Below are 13768 nucleotides of genomic sequence, written 5' to 3' on the forward strand. Positions count from 1 at the left end.
GATCTGGATTTACTCCTCATTCAGCTATTAAGCTCACTTGGTGACCAGAGACTAGTCACTCACTCTCAGCCTAACCTACCTCCCAGGGCTGTTGGGAAAGTAAGATGGGAGACAGCCAAGTACACCACCTTGAGCTGCTTGAAGGAAATGTGGGATAAAAATGGAACCAACAAGCCTTGAGATCCCAATTTAACAGACAGCAATTTAATAGTCCAAGGTGGTGGTGGTGTGGAGACCCTGCCCTCCTCTTCTTCAGAACGAGACAAGACTATAGAGAAGGTGGAGAAGAAGGTAGGACCTCTTCCACCCAATACTGCTGCATCCTAAGGATGTAGGACCTCCTCTCTGGCCCACAGAATCTGTGCAAGTCTGCTTCAGACTCAACCAATTCCTGCACAGAGTGCTTGTCTGTGCATAACAGTGATGCATGTCTCCATGTGGCCAAATGTATTTGTCACAGGGAAGTGCTGCCAACAAATCAGCTGAGCCTCTTTCCAAGAGGAACAGGTGAGCTCAGGGGCGGGGTCCTGACACTTCTAGAGCAAAAGGGTAAGCGAAGTCACAGGCCTTTCATCCTTCCAAACACTTGTCAAGAGCTTGCCGTTCCTGTGGTATCTCAAATGGATTTGCCAGTGCAGCCCAAGGTTCTTTGGCATAGGCTTAAAAGAGTTATCTACTGTCCTGGCCCAGAAAATAAATGTGTCTCCAAAAATACCACAATTTTTTTTGTTATTTACTAGCATCTCCCTCCCTACACTAAACTTTCCTTTTACTCAGCACAAACCCATTTATCAGCTTCTGAGTGTTATGACAATTTGAAACTACATAGACAAGAACTACTTGTAAATCACAAACGGCTCTTTTACAGCCTCTGGCTGGCAGCTAAGTAAATATTCCTAATGCAACCCTCCCGCACAACTTACAGCTGCAAAGCGACACAGCCAGGTTTTCTTTAGTCATGCGGATTTCTTGTGGAGTGGGTTTATATTTCTTCTTTTGGCACTTTAAGGAAAACAGGTGCTCACTAAATAACATTTATATTCATAATTAAGTCAGAGAAAAATGCCAAGGTGTTCTAGCTAGAAAACAGATCATGACAAGGAAGGGGAAAACTCAAATTGGAGAACACCAGCCTAGGGCAAGACTAGGAAGTGTATGTGAGAGAGACAAGTGATATTTTCCCCTCCTCTATTATATACCCAGTAATATAGTCTTCATTTGGTGTGATGATGCAGGTGAGGGTGACCAGCTAGGATGGACTAAGCACCATCAAAGTTTAAGGAGCAAATGTTGTCTGTGTTTGGGACACTGAGGTTATTGGATCTTAAAACTGCAAACACCAGAAGTTAAGGAATTCAAACAAGACTTGATCTCCAGAGCAAATAAGATTAGCCAGCATGTTTTGCAAGAATGGAGCACCTTAGCTGATGAGCAAAGAGCCATGGACCAGGATCCCCATCCAGAATGAAAGCTCATATTGAATGGAGCACTTATGAATCTGTAATATGTAGAGGGAAATGCTCACAGACATGGAAAGGAACCTGGGTTTTGTGAACTTTGTCCACCATTGCTATTACCACAGAATGTGGAACCTTCTTGAAACTTACTTCATTCATCACGGGCTGGAGGAAAGAGAGCCAAGAACAGACAGCCACTGTCCCTGCCTTAAAAGACCTAAAAATAAACAAACTGGCTTGTGACGACTGTTTGGATACACCTGATCAAGTGCAGTCCCGTTTAGATAGGTTGAACTCCACTACAATCCCAAGAGGTGCACTCTTTTTGTCGTCACAGCTTTGAATTCACAGCTTTGGGGATGCAGTTCTGGCTCTAAGGAAGCTAATGACAATACTGCATTCCCTTGGGCCAAGCACAGCCAGGCATCTGAATCAAACGGCTGATTATGAGTCACTGAGGAGACCCAACAATTGCCCATGACAAGCTCCAGTGGATCCAATGCAATGTGGGATCAGCTCATGGCTGGAATTCCGGCGCCACTTACAATTTATGCATTAGGACTCACATTTTTGCAATGAAACCAACATCTGTAATTCCTAACACACAATTTTGCAAAGAAATCAGCTTTTGTAACTCCTAACACCCAATATCAACAATACTGAGATGGAAACTGAAGGCAGTGAAACAGAGATTGTACAACAATTTCACCTTGGGAGCATTTCAAGTATCTGCAAATCGAAAGCATAACATTATTATTATTATTATTATTATTATATTATTATTATTATTATTATTAAGCTGGCTTGGGGTTGTAATTAATGTCTGAGCATGAGAAGAATTTGAACAAATTTCAACCCCAGCTCTCTCTCTGAGCGTTGTTAATGGCTGTTCTGTCCACTAATTCTGTGCTCCAATTTTGCCCACATCAACCACAGACGACATGAGCGGCAGGAAGGCAAATGAATTTTTAATCATCTCTCTGATGTACAGTATAATTGCTGACTTTTATCAACTAGCAGTTAAACAAAGACTTAGAAAGGAATAAACATTCCTTAATTGCACGTCTGCCACTGCTCACAGGAGGATAACCTTGGGAATGAGTAACTGGTCCCCATTATCTCAGCTAAGCACACACAGAAAGGCAGACATGTAGCAAGAGGCTCAGGTCAAAAATAAATGCTTCTCAACATCAGTTTGTGTGCTAGATACTTAAAACACAGCATAAAAACAATTAAATTTATCCGAGTTCTCATCTTTGTATAAACTATGGCGGCGGGGTGGGTTCTACCCTCTCCTGCTTCCAAATGCAACGGTCCTCCCACCATCACAAAAGGCCTATTCTCTCAAGAAAGCTAGGTAAGAAGATCCTGAGAGGACATGAAGGAGAGAAACAGAAATCTAAGAATTAAAAATACTAACAGGATTGGCACCAATGCTAAGCTTCACCAATGCAGCATCTCCATTGCCAGAGCAGCTTGGCAAGTGCAGCTGGAGGAAGGCTGTGACCAGATGGAAACTGGATGAGAGAGTGGATATGGGAACCTTTCCTGCAGCTACCCCCACTCTCTCTCCTTTGTCCCCCCTTCTAGCAGGTGAAAACAATTTGGTTCAGGTGGGCTTTCCATTCATTTTGGTATTTGAAGCTGATTAACTATTATGCTGCTTCTGTTTTTTTGCATTTAATTTTATTTACATGTTTACTTTTTGATTCTTTTATTGTAATTTTAATGCTGCCAGCCACCTTGAACACTGCTTTGGTAAATGTAGACGGGATGGAGGATGGAGGAAAGGAAAGACGCAGCTAAAAAGAGGAGAGCAGCCAATGGAGAGAAAGAGAGAGTGGAGAACAAAGCCACTTTGTGAGAAGCAGCAGAGATCAGATTGCCCTAGAGTTTGATGCATTTTTGAAGGGCGTTCTGTAATTTATGGTGTGTATTTGTGGCCCATCAGAGCAAGACAGGGCTTGGTCCTTGGCCTCATCCCACTTCTTTTGGTGCGCTGGATACTAGGACCCCTGGAATCGGGTGCTGGGTGAGGCGTAAGCAGGTTTCAAAAGAACTTATTTCTGTAGTGGTTGAATGACAATGTGCTGGGAAGCCTGGCAACATCTAACAGTGGAGGCAGGAGGGGAGGGTCTCCTTATGCCAGCACAAGAAGCTCAGCACCCTGACCAGCTGCCTCTGTGCAGCAGAGCACAGAATTGGAAGCAAGCTACATTTTATTCATCCGTAGAAAGATGATCCACTCCTCCGCACTGCACGATCAAAGCTGCTGCCTGCAATATTTCTTCTGCTCAAAATTATTCTCTCTCGCTCTTAACTAAAGTCTAAACTCTGGGGCATTTGACAACTGGCAATGCCAAAAGTCTGGCAGGCTGATTATACCCTTCAAAGTGAGGCAGATTTATGCTGCTGTGGCTATTGGTGGTTCTGACAAGAGTGGCGGCGGCAATTTCTGAGATTATGGTTATTATCATTTTACATAGTTACACTTTACATACTGTTTCTTAACAGGGCAGACCAAGCCTCTCCAAACCACCCTCCAAGCCCCTGGTTCTTTCTTTACCCTCTCCTTGATGCTGCCTAGCACTTTCCTCTGATGCTCCCAGAGGCTGCGGGTGCCCAGCTCCACCTGCTGTGCTTCCGGGGGATGCTGTGCAGGCATATGCTCCACCAGAAGGAACATGACAGCAGCCAGGACTAGACAGAGACAGTCACAAAGAGCAGCAGGCACATGCACAGGCAATGGCCTCCTGAGCACCACTCTGGAAGGTGGGCTAGCTTGATCTGTACCCCCTTAACATATCCCCAAAACCATGGCTTGCATTAAACAAAAATGAAGATGGAGCAAAAGTCGACATTTTGATGATCTGAGTTTCTCTTCTGGGAGTGATGGGTGTATTTCCATGGGAGGAGGAAGACAAACATGCAGGAGAGAAGGAAGGAGGGAGGGAGGATTTTCAATTACCTGGCTGAATTGCTCCCAGGAATTGCTCCAGGTCCAGTAATGGGCCTTATAAGGCCCAACCCGTATTGCCATCATCTCGTTGCCACGGTAATAAAATATTGGCCTGATGGAAAGAGGGAAGGACAACAAGAGAGATGTACAGCCGCATGAGAAATGTAACGTGTCCAAACAAGCGGCTTCCCTCGCTTTTGGCAGCCACACAGATAAGGGAGACAAACACTTTAATGGAGCCTGGCTGGCAACTCAGCTATCACTCAGGAGCAGGTTGCCTTCTAATAGCCTCCACCGCAAGGTTTTCAATTAGCATTTTTTAAAGCGTCCATCAAGGCGAGAGTCTGAGTTTGCGTAAGCAAGAATGAAATGTTATGCAAGTCATCTTGCTGGCAATTGTTAATCCTTGAACTACCAGACTATGTAATTTCACACAGAGCCTGATGGCTTAAAATACTCCAAAAGAGGGGGCACCTGTGTGATGGGAGCTGCAAAGGGTACAGGAAGCCGAAGTCTTCAGCTAACGGCCCTGGAAAGCCAGACTGTACAAGTGTGCTGCGAACACTGGCAAACCAATCACAGAAAGGGGAATTTTGAGCAGAACGGACAAATAATTATCTTGATATCTGCCATGTGAGGGACATCCTGTGCCCTACACCACCTTGAAACTACATTAGGGCGGGTGACAAAAATGTAGAGGAAAGGGATGCAAAAGATGTAAGGGAAAATTTCCCCACCCAGATATTTTCAGCGCACACAATGTGCACCAGCTGTTATTTTAAAGGAGGTTCATACTGGACCAGTACGAAGTCTATTAGCAATGAAGAAAATTCAGTGGGGAGGTCTGCATTAATTCACATTTTCAGGATGGTTTCCAGAAAATAGCAGAAGGGTCTGGTATAGTTTTTGCCCTTCACCTCATGTCCTGCCACTGACTCTCCCTATCCAGTACTTCTTATTACTTGCATATGAACATTTGTTCCTAATTAGAGAGGACAAATATAATTGACATTGTATTATGGGTGTATATGTGAAGCTGCCTTATATCAGTCAAAATCACTGTAAATTGCCCTGTGATCTTCGGATGAAGGGCGGTATAGAAAATTTAATTAATTAATTGTAATAAATCAGAGCACTAGTCCATCAAACCCAGTACTGTATACTACGCTGACCGGCAGTGGCTCTCCAGGGTTTTAGACAGTTCTCTCAGTCCTACTTGGAGATGCTGAAGATTAAAGCTAGGACTTTCTGCATGCAATATGTGCTCTGCCAGGGAGCTAGAGTCAGTACAATAGCATTACTTTAAAACACCCAACCCAGCAGCCAAAAAACCTGACCCATTCTTAAAATAAGAGGCTCTAAAAATATCCAACTTTTTCTGCTCCACACCAGTAATTGGAGGAGTCAAGGGATGGAAAGCCGCGAGTGTGATGTTCATAACTCACCTGTCAATTAACTTGCCTTGCAGGATGACAGGCGAAAGGTCGATTCCGTCGATCTGTCTGTCACTGGGAGGCTGCAGTCCTGCCAATGCGAGGCTGGTGGTGAAGAGATCCATCACGCTTGCCAGCTGATGACTCACCTGTCATTGACAAGACAAGAGCATTTGCAAAACAATCAAAGCTAGCAGACCCAGAGTTGAGGAAGCTTCTGCTTCCAATGATGAGGTCTTAAGAATAGTCTCATCACCTTCCAAGATATGCAGTTCAGGGTTTGATTCTGGATTCTACTCCAGGCAGTTGGGTAAAAAGCTTGTGTTTAGGAAGCTTTTTCTCAGTTATCACCTATACTGGAAGCTGCTTACCAGGGTTTCAAACCAGGTCTTTCCAGCCCCTACCTAGAAGTACTGAGGAAAAGCAGCCTGGAATCTTTTGCATGCAAAGTATGTGCTCTAAAACTCAGCAATGGCCCTTCCCTGGAGGGAAACTAAGAATCCTCATGATTCTGAAGGAAGGAATTATTAAAATAGGATCACCGGAAGCTGCCTTTTATCAGATTCAACAGTGACTGACAACGGCTTTCTGGGATTTCAGACGGGTCTGTTTCCCCATCCTACATGGAGATTCCAGGAATTGAACCCAGAGCCTTCTGCATGCAATACATGCTTTCTAACCTACAGCCATGTACCAGCATTATTTCATTTTTACAACTAAAATTTTGTTTTACAGCTAAAATTTTATTCTGTGAACCACCCTGAGACCTCTAGGTATAGGGCACTATATAAATAATAATAATAATAATAATAATAATAATAAGCCAAGTACCAAACTACGTGGCCCAAGTGTCTTTGGGGGAGGGAGTGTAATCATCCCACCTCTTGTCCTCTGTACAGTGGTGCCTCGCAAGACGAAAAGAATTCGTTCTGCGAGTCTTTTTGTCTTGCGATGTTTTTTGTCTTGCGAAGCACAGTCCGTCGCAACTGCGCTTCTTCAAGCGGTTTTTTTAAAAAAGCGCAAGACGTTTTCGTCTTGCGAAGCAAGCCCATAGGGAAATTCGTCTAGCGAAGCAACGCAAGAACGGAAAACCCTTTCGTCTAGCGAGTTTTTCGTCTTGCGAGGCATTCGTCTTGCGGGGCACCACTGTACTTGTTCTTTGAACTCTTAGACCCAGAGAAGCCGGGTGCTGGGCCTACCAGCAGAGGTTTGCTAAGATACCTAAAGGAAGCTGCAGAAGAAGTAAAGTTGCACACTCACCAGTTTCAGAGCAGCATGTGATTTAGAATTTTTGGACACATTCTCATGATTGAGATGATATATAAGTTTAAAATAATACAGGTAAGTGATGAAGTGTAGTATGGTGGTGGAGCTTTTCAGGGCGATGAGAAAAGGATACTTCTATACAATATGGTAGTAGTTGGAACCTGCATATTGTTTTTATGGGTTCATGTTTACAGTTATATATTTCAAAAAATAAATTTAAAAAGACCCTTGCAGAGCAGCAATCAAGGTCGAAGGCTTTTGGAAGCAGCTGCTGAGCCCAACAGGAGCAGCATTTCTCCAAGCTGGGCTCCTGTGGACCATGTGATGCTGTAAATTCTCCAAGCTGCATTTGGGCTGGAAGGGTAGCGGCAGGGGGAAGAGGTGAATGGTTTAAGGTCACTTTTTTAACACAACATTGTGGGTAAACTCAAAGAGCCTTTGATTTCTGTCCTGAATCAATAGACTGGCCAGTAGGGAGCTGCCAGTGACTTCCTTGTACCTGCCCCTCGCTATTAAACAGAGCCCGGAGTGCAGGCAGCTCACTTTAAATGGCCAATTACATCCGTGGTCTTGCACGCTGTTCTCTCTGCGTAAAGGGGGAGAAAACTTCTTAAAAGAAATTAAACGTCAGTGTTACAGCCACTTGGTTTTATCTGTAGCACCACATTAAAGAGAAGAACCGGAGGGGGGGAAGTGGGGCAGGGAGGAGGTTACGATTTTTATATAAACTTTGAAGTATTTTCAGAGGAGAAATAAGGTTGGGGGGGATTTAGTATTTTCTTGCGTTGACAGCACGCTTTCATTTTGCTTGCAATTCCTGTAACAAATGGGGGGGGGGAGGAAGGATATTCTAGAGAGTAACAGCCCAGTGAAAAATAAATAATGAAAAACAGAGGAGCAAGATCAGATATTTCCAGTATCAGCAAGGAACAGCCGGTATTCCGCAAGTAAAGAAGAGGTTGTGTGTTTTTTTTTAAAAAAATGATATATATATATATATATATACTCTCGGCATACACAGAATGTCTTTAAGAAAATGAAATCCTTTTTGCTCTGGGCCACATTGCGAGAAGAAATAGCCAGCGCCAGCGTTATCAGTGCTTTCAAGCTCTAACTCTGAATCAAAGGCGACAATTAATAAAGTTGCCCCCGCCAGGAATGGAAAGGGGGAAAGCTAAATATTTGAAACTGGGTGAACAAATGTCAGGGTGTTTTTAAATAAAATCCTTTTACATTTATCACAGCAAGCAGACCTGATATCCCTGTCTAATTCAATTTCAATTTGTGCCCTGTGGGAGATAGTGAAGAAAAGGTTGCACTGCTGTCTTTGGGTTGATATGTTCTTTTCTCCTTCAGGGAGCAGAACCAGGGAGGTGGGAAGAGGGGAGTGCGCGGAGGGGGGGGGGGAGAGCTGTGGCGGTGGTGGGAGGGGAAGAGAAAGGAAAGGAAAGGAGGGGGCACAGAGCAAACAGAGGATTCAAAGAACAGCAGAATACAGATTCCTGCCAGCAGGATGCTTCTAGAAGGCAGAGGCAGCATGGCAAAATGTTTAAAGTTTGTTTTCGCTGGTTATGAATCCACCTGGAAAATTCAGCCAAGACTTTTGGGTAGTGGGGAGAGCAAGAAATCCAGAAAGAGTGCTTGTTTATGTTCCACAACCTAAAACAGTATGGGCAAAAAACCCTATGAAAACTGACACTATGAAAACTAAGTAAGGAGGAAGCTTCTGGTTCAGAAAACTCTCCTCCAGAACTAACCCAAAAAAACAAAATCACCCACTATTCTCTCATTCCAATTCTGCTGTACCATGTTCCTTTATTCTTATATTTAACACACTTTCTTCAGTTTGACTAATGTATGTATACTTAGTACATTCCCCATGTCCACTCTGTTTGCACACTTCAGAATCTTGACATGCATATTGACCTTCTGAGAACTTCTGCTTTCATTTGAAGCAGTTTCTAGCCCTCATGTTTGAGAGTATAATGAGGAATGTCTGTAGAAAGCTTTAAAATGCCATCTTAAGACAAGATTACGAAAGTTCTCACATGGCAGGGCAGCTAATGCCTTCTCATACCCAAGCTATTTATCCCCTCTTCTATTGTTTTGCAATGTGCTAGTAGTTGCCAGAATATTCCAAATACTGCAAATATAAATATATCCAGATTTGCAGTCTGCATCACACAGTACATCATTTAAAAGGCATATATCAATTGAGTTTCCTTTGGTACAATGAACACACAGCTCCATCTTTAACAGACACATGTGCTGCTGCTTCTGCTGCTGTTATTGTTTAAAAATGGTTTATAAAGCTCCACAGCTGGAGAGGAGGCAGGCTTGTTTGTCTGTCTGTGAATATCAGAGTTTGTCATGTAACAAAAAATATCAGCTCACAAACCATTCATTTGGGCAAAAAAGAGTTCATGTCAAAGGCTGCAATCCAAGACAGAGACAGGAGTACTTAAACCCACTGGTCTCTGGGGACTAAGTGTACCCAAAATGATGTTGGAATGTAGCATTTCCTATGAAGCCTTTGACACAGCCCCCTTCCCTTCTTCTATTGCCGTCTTTGTGTCAATTTCAATACTGTATGTCACGCTTTGCCAGCGTGGTTCCCTCCAGTTATTTTGGATTACAACTCCCATCAGCTCCATCCAACATGGCAAGGGCTGATGGAAGCCATGGTCCAAATCATATGGAGGGCACAAGGTTGGCAAAGGCTGTTGACAGTCCTTAGGAACAGGTGCCTGTTCTCTCCTCATTCTTTGTAAACTGCCATGTAGGTGGGTAGCTCAGTATCAAATTAAAGACAGCCAAAAGAAACAAAAACAGATCAGCTTCTGTAATACAACAATGGCGGAATACAGGGTTAACTGAGGATTTTTTCTGTTGCAATACATTCCTCTGGGAAGGAGCTTTTGCCCTCTCTTCAAAAAGAGGAAACTCCAGCCACGTAAACAACTTCCACTCATGCCTGTATTGATTCCTAGATTTCCAGAGGAGTAGCTGCCTTAGTCTCCTGCAGCAAAAACAACAAAGGGTCTTGTAACACCTGAAACATCTAACAATTCTCTTCTGGCATTAAGCTTTCATGGGCTGCAGTCCACTTCATGATGCATGAGGTGTTATCTACGGATGTCCTAGAGATATTTCTGGCATTGATTATGAAGATAGGCTGTGAGCTACTTCAGCTTCAATTAGGCAACACAGTAAAGTAAGGAGTGAATTAAGCAATGCAGAATGCAATGAAAATCTGCAAATATGTCCCACTGAAATCCTTCTTTTGGAGGGGGAGCAGATAGAAGAAGTCAGGCAACAAACCTTGAAAAGAGAAAGAATGAAGAAAGAACTAGAAAAGCAGGAAAAGCACCATGCAGATCAGCAGAACATGATGCCAGAGCAGATAGGTAGAAACAAAAAGCAGCTCTTTACTTCTCACCTGCAGCAGGGGGACTATGGGGCTTCAGAGTTTAAGAAGTCTTGAAAGTAAGGAGGAAACTGCCATTAACATCTATTGTGCTGTATTTCTCTATAAAATAACAGCTGCCACCACATTCTCATGCAGGCACATGGAACAGAGGCTTTATCTCTAAAGGTGTGCAATCCCAACAAAGGAAGCCAACTGCCCAGGAGAGCCCTTCTAGGATGGTGAGCAGGAGGCACCAAGGGACGGTAGAGGGGCTCAGATGGGGCCTGCTGGCTGAGGATCAGAAGTATGCTGTGTGCAACATTCAGAGACCACTGACCTTTGCTTGCAAAGAGTTCACCTACACAAGCACCTCTGAATAGAGATCAAAAGTGCTATGTTCAACATTTTAAAGAGGACGACATATGATTGTGTGCAATACACATTAACAGTGACAAACCTGAAATCATCTCTCCACTTCATTCACTGGGTTTAAGATATCTGGAAGCATCCTTCCCAGTAAGTCAATGACATGGTGCACAAGTCAACATTGAGCCAAACCATGACTTAATGCAAACAAGCAAACATGATGATCACAGGGAAGAGCATGTTATGGTCGAACCTGGGCTCATCGTTTGTCTCACTCCGAACCACAAGGTGTGGCCAATGTTTGCTATTGGTTTACCACTTGTGGTTTGTCAGGGGGACAAGCCAGGATCAGACTTAACACTAAACTCAACCATAATGTAGTCCCAGGCAGCACAGCAGCAACAGGACCAAGGGAGGAATGCAGCAGCCGAGATCTTCACTCTGGGAACATGCACAATTGCTCATACCCACTAAGCCATGGTGTGTGGTTTAGCGTTTTGTGCAAGCTGGGCCAATGTGTCATTCATACAGTGCCTTCTTCTCAATTTAATTAAAAAGCCTTGAAAGGAGATGTAGATTAGAAACTAAAAGTTTTCTTCGTCCAAGAGCACAAAGGATTCATAAAAGTCCAGTTTCTGAATAGCTCTCTTTCTCTCTCTTTGGAATGAAGATATCCACAAAAGAAAGAAAACACCCATTATTTACTTAGAAACCTGTTTCCTGCAGGCTTTGATTATTTGATCATTAATGAGTACCAAGATGGTTTCTTGCACACACCACTGTAGCCACCTGATGAGAGCTACCTGCTGGTTATTGTAGAGCTCAGAATCACTTCACATTTAAGCAGAGAAACAGCCACATCCTAGTACACAGACCTCCCTCAGTGCAACAGTCACCTAAAAATCCTAACCCACTTTTGTCTAGTTCCAGGGTCTTGGATGCTTTAGGACAACATGCGAGGGCCTCTTCCCTAACATGAGATCTGCTAATTTAGTATATCAGTTATAAACTCATCATTGTGCAGATACAGAAGGATTCTGTTCCAAAGGGCTCACAATTAAAGCTAAGTCAAGCTAGGGAGGAGGAGTGAGCACACATACTCCATTTTAAACATGTGTCCTGAATATTGTGCATGCACTTGTTACAGGTAACAGTGTTGGCCCTATGGAAGCAAGCCAGCAATCTGGAAGACAATTAGGGATGCTTAGGTGCATAGCTCTTATGGCAATGGCCTGGGTGGCTGAACTGCCACTAAAAATGTCTAGGCAGGATTGGAGAAAGGTCTCTCTAACTATAAGGGTGGTGGAAGATCAACTGAGTTACCCTGATGAACATACAAAATTGCCTTGTATTGACTCAAACCATTGGTTAATCTGGCTCAGTGTTGTCTGCAGTGGCTGGCAGTGACCCTCCATGGATTCAAAAGGGTGCAAGAAGCACACCATGCAGGAGGCCAGACAGTGCAGGAGAATGCCCATCTACAGGCCAGAGGATTGCAGTTCTCACAAAGAGGATGCAACCTGGGAGAGCCAGACTGGAAGCAAGGGCTCAAAAGGCCTCCGTCTACCTCTAGCCTTGTGGGAGCAAATTGCTCACTCCATAGTGCTGCAACACCAGATCTTACTGCCGTGTCTGGAAGGCTCTTCTGCAAGATGAGAACAGGGCTCTCTGACTAAAAGCCCACTAGAATTCATTAAAAAGAAAGATACACCTTCAGAACAGACTGTAACAAAGTCATTAAATAACTCCAGACTCTCACCTGCCCAGCAGGTACATGTCCTGGCCACCAGGCAATTGCTGGCTCTCTCATGCCACCTTCAAAGGTAGTTTGCTTGCCACAAAGGAAAGGGCCATTGCTACCAGCTAGAGAAAGAGAAAACAGTAATTCTAAAAGAGTTCTAGAGAGGTATGACTCAAAGGTGAAATAAGCAAAACTAAAGGGTAAAACAAACCTATTCCCCAAGGACACCACCAACGAATTTTGTTCAAGTCCTTTGAACAATGTCAATCAACATCATAGTCTACATAGCATATTAACCCTTCCATCCTGGACATTTGCAGTAGCATACTGACCTGTGACACTGGTGTGACATCACTGAAATATCATAATGACAACATATACTTGATGTTCATTTATTTCTTGACATTGCATTTGTGTAGCTTTTAGAAAACAAGCTTTAAGTCTCAGTTGAAGATGGTTTTTTAGCCTACAAACTACCATACAAACCTTAACGCATTCATCCTCTTAAGTGTTCCAGAAGATTAGGCTCTTAATTATTATTGTTATTATTATTATTAACATTTTTATGAAGGAGGGAAGGAGGCTGAGAAACAGTGATTTGCTGAAGGCTACAAAGAGACAGAATGAGACCCCAGTTTCCATACAGTGGGTTGGTTAACCTATGTCAAGAGTAATTTCCAAAGTATCTATTGTTTACTTCAGTCTCTTTGCATCACCATTAATTGTAATTTGAATAAATGAGAAACAAGGTGATTAGTAGCAGAGAAATTTTCCTGTCTCTCTATACTAAAGATCACAACTGCAAACAGACATAATGTTCTAAATCAGCAGCCAGTTAGCAGAGGCCATTGCTGCTTAGCTGAAAGTCAGGAGTTGCAGGAGGTCATAAAAAGAGCCAATAGCTTGACTGGGATTAGAACTCGTGGCAATTCCTTCTGATCTGTATGCTCCTGAAATCAACCTCAGAGTTGCCTCTGAGACTGCAGGGATGGGATGTGTGAACAAATTACAGGGGGCAAGTGATTAATTCACAGTGACTGTGCCCAAGGGAACTAAAAACCAAAAAGTTGTGAAATGGAGCAAACCTGTAAATGCAAGAGAATTGTCATCTTAACAGCTTTTCAGAGTTCAGTAGAC

At 43.4% G+C, this 13768-nt stretch overlaps 1 protein-coding gene across 4 annotated transcripts in view; it reads right to left on the minus strand.

Annotated features, from left to right (window-relative positions):
* GALNS (galactosamine (N-acetyl)-6-sulfatase) overlaps positions 1 to 13768 on the minus strand; it is a 52546-nt gene that overhangs the window by 20826 nt on the left and 17952 nt on the right. For 3 of the 4 annotated variants that reach the window (XM_081203810.1, XM_081203813.1, XM_081203811.1), the window contains 3 exons: positions 12650 to 12753; positions 5862 to 5998; positions 4426 to 4528 (listed from right to left, as the gene is read on the minus strand). In XM_081203810.1, coding sequence (XP_081059936.1) covers positions 4426 to 4528; positions 5862 to 5998; positions 12650 to 12753 — 344 coding nt within the window. Of the gene's footprint in view, positions 1 to 2121; positions 2187 to 4425; positions 4529 to 5861; positions 5999 to 12649; positions 12754 to 13768 lie in introns of those variants that run through there. The other variant, XM_081203812.1, reaches the window with a different exon arrangement.

This window comes from Podarcis bocagei (genome assembly GCF_964188305.1).
Source record: "Podarcis bocagei genome assembly, chromosome: 7".
In the NCBI taxonomy this organism is placed as follows: domain Eukaryota; kingdom Metazoa; phylum Chordata; class Lepidosauria; order Squamata; family Lacertidae; genus Podarcis; species Podarcis bocagei.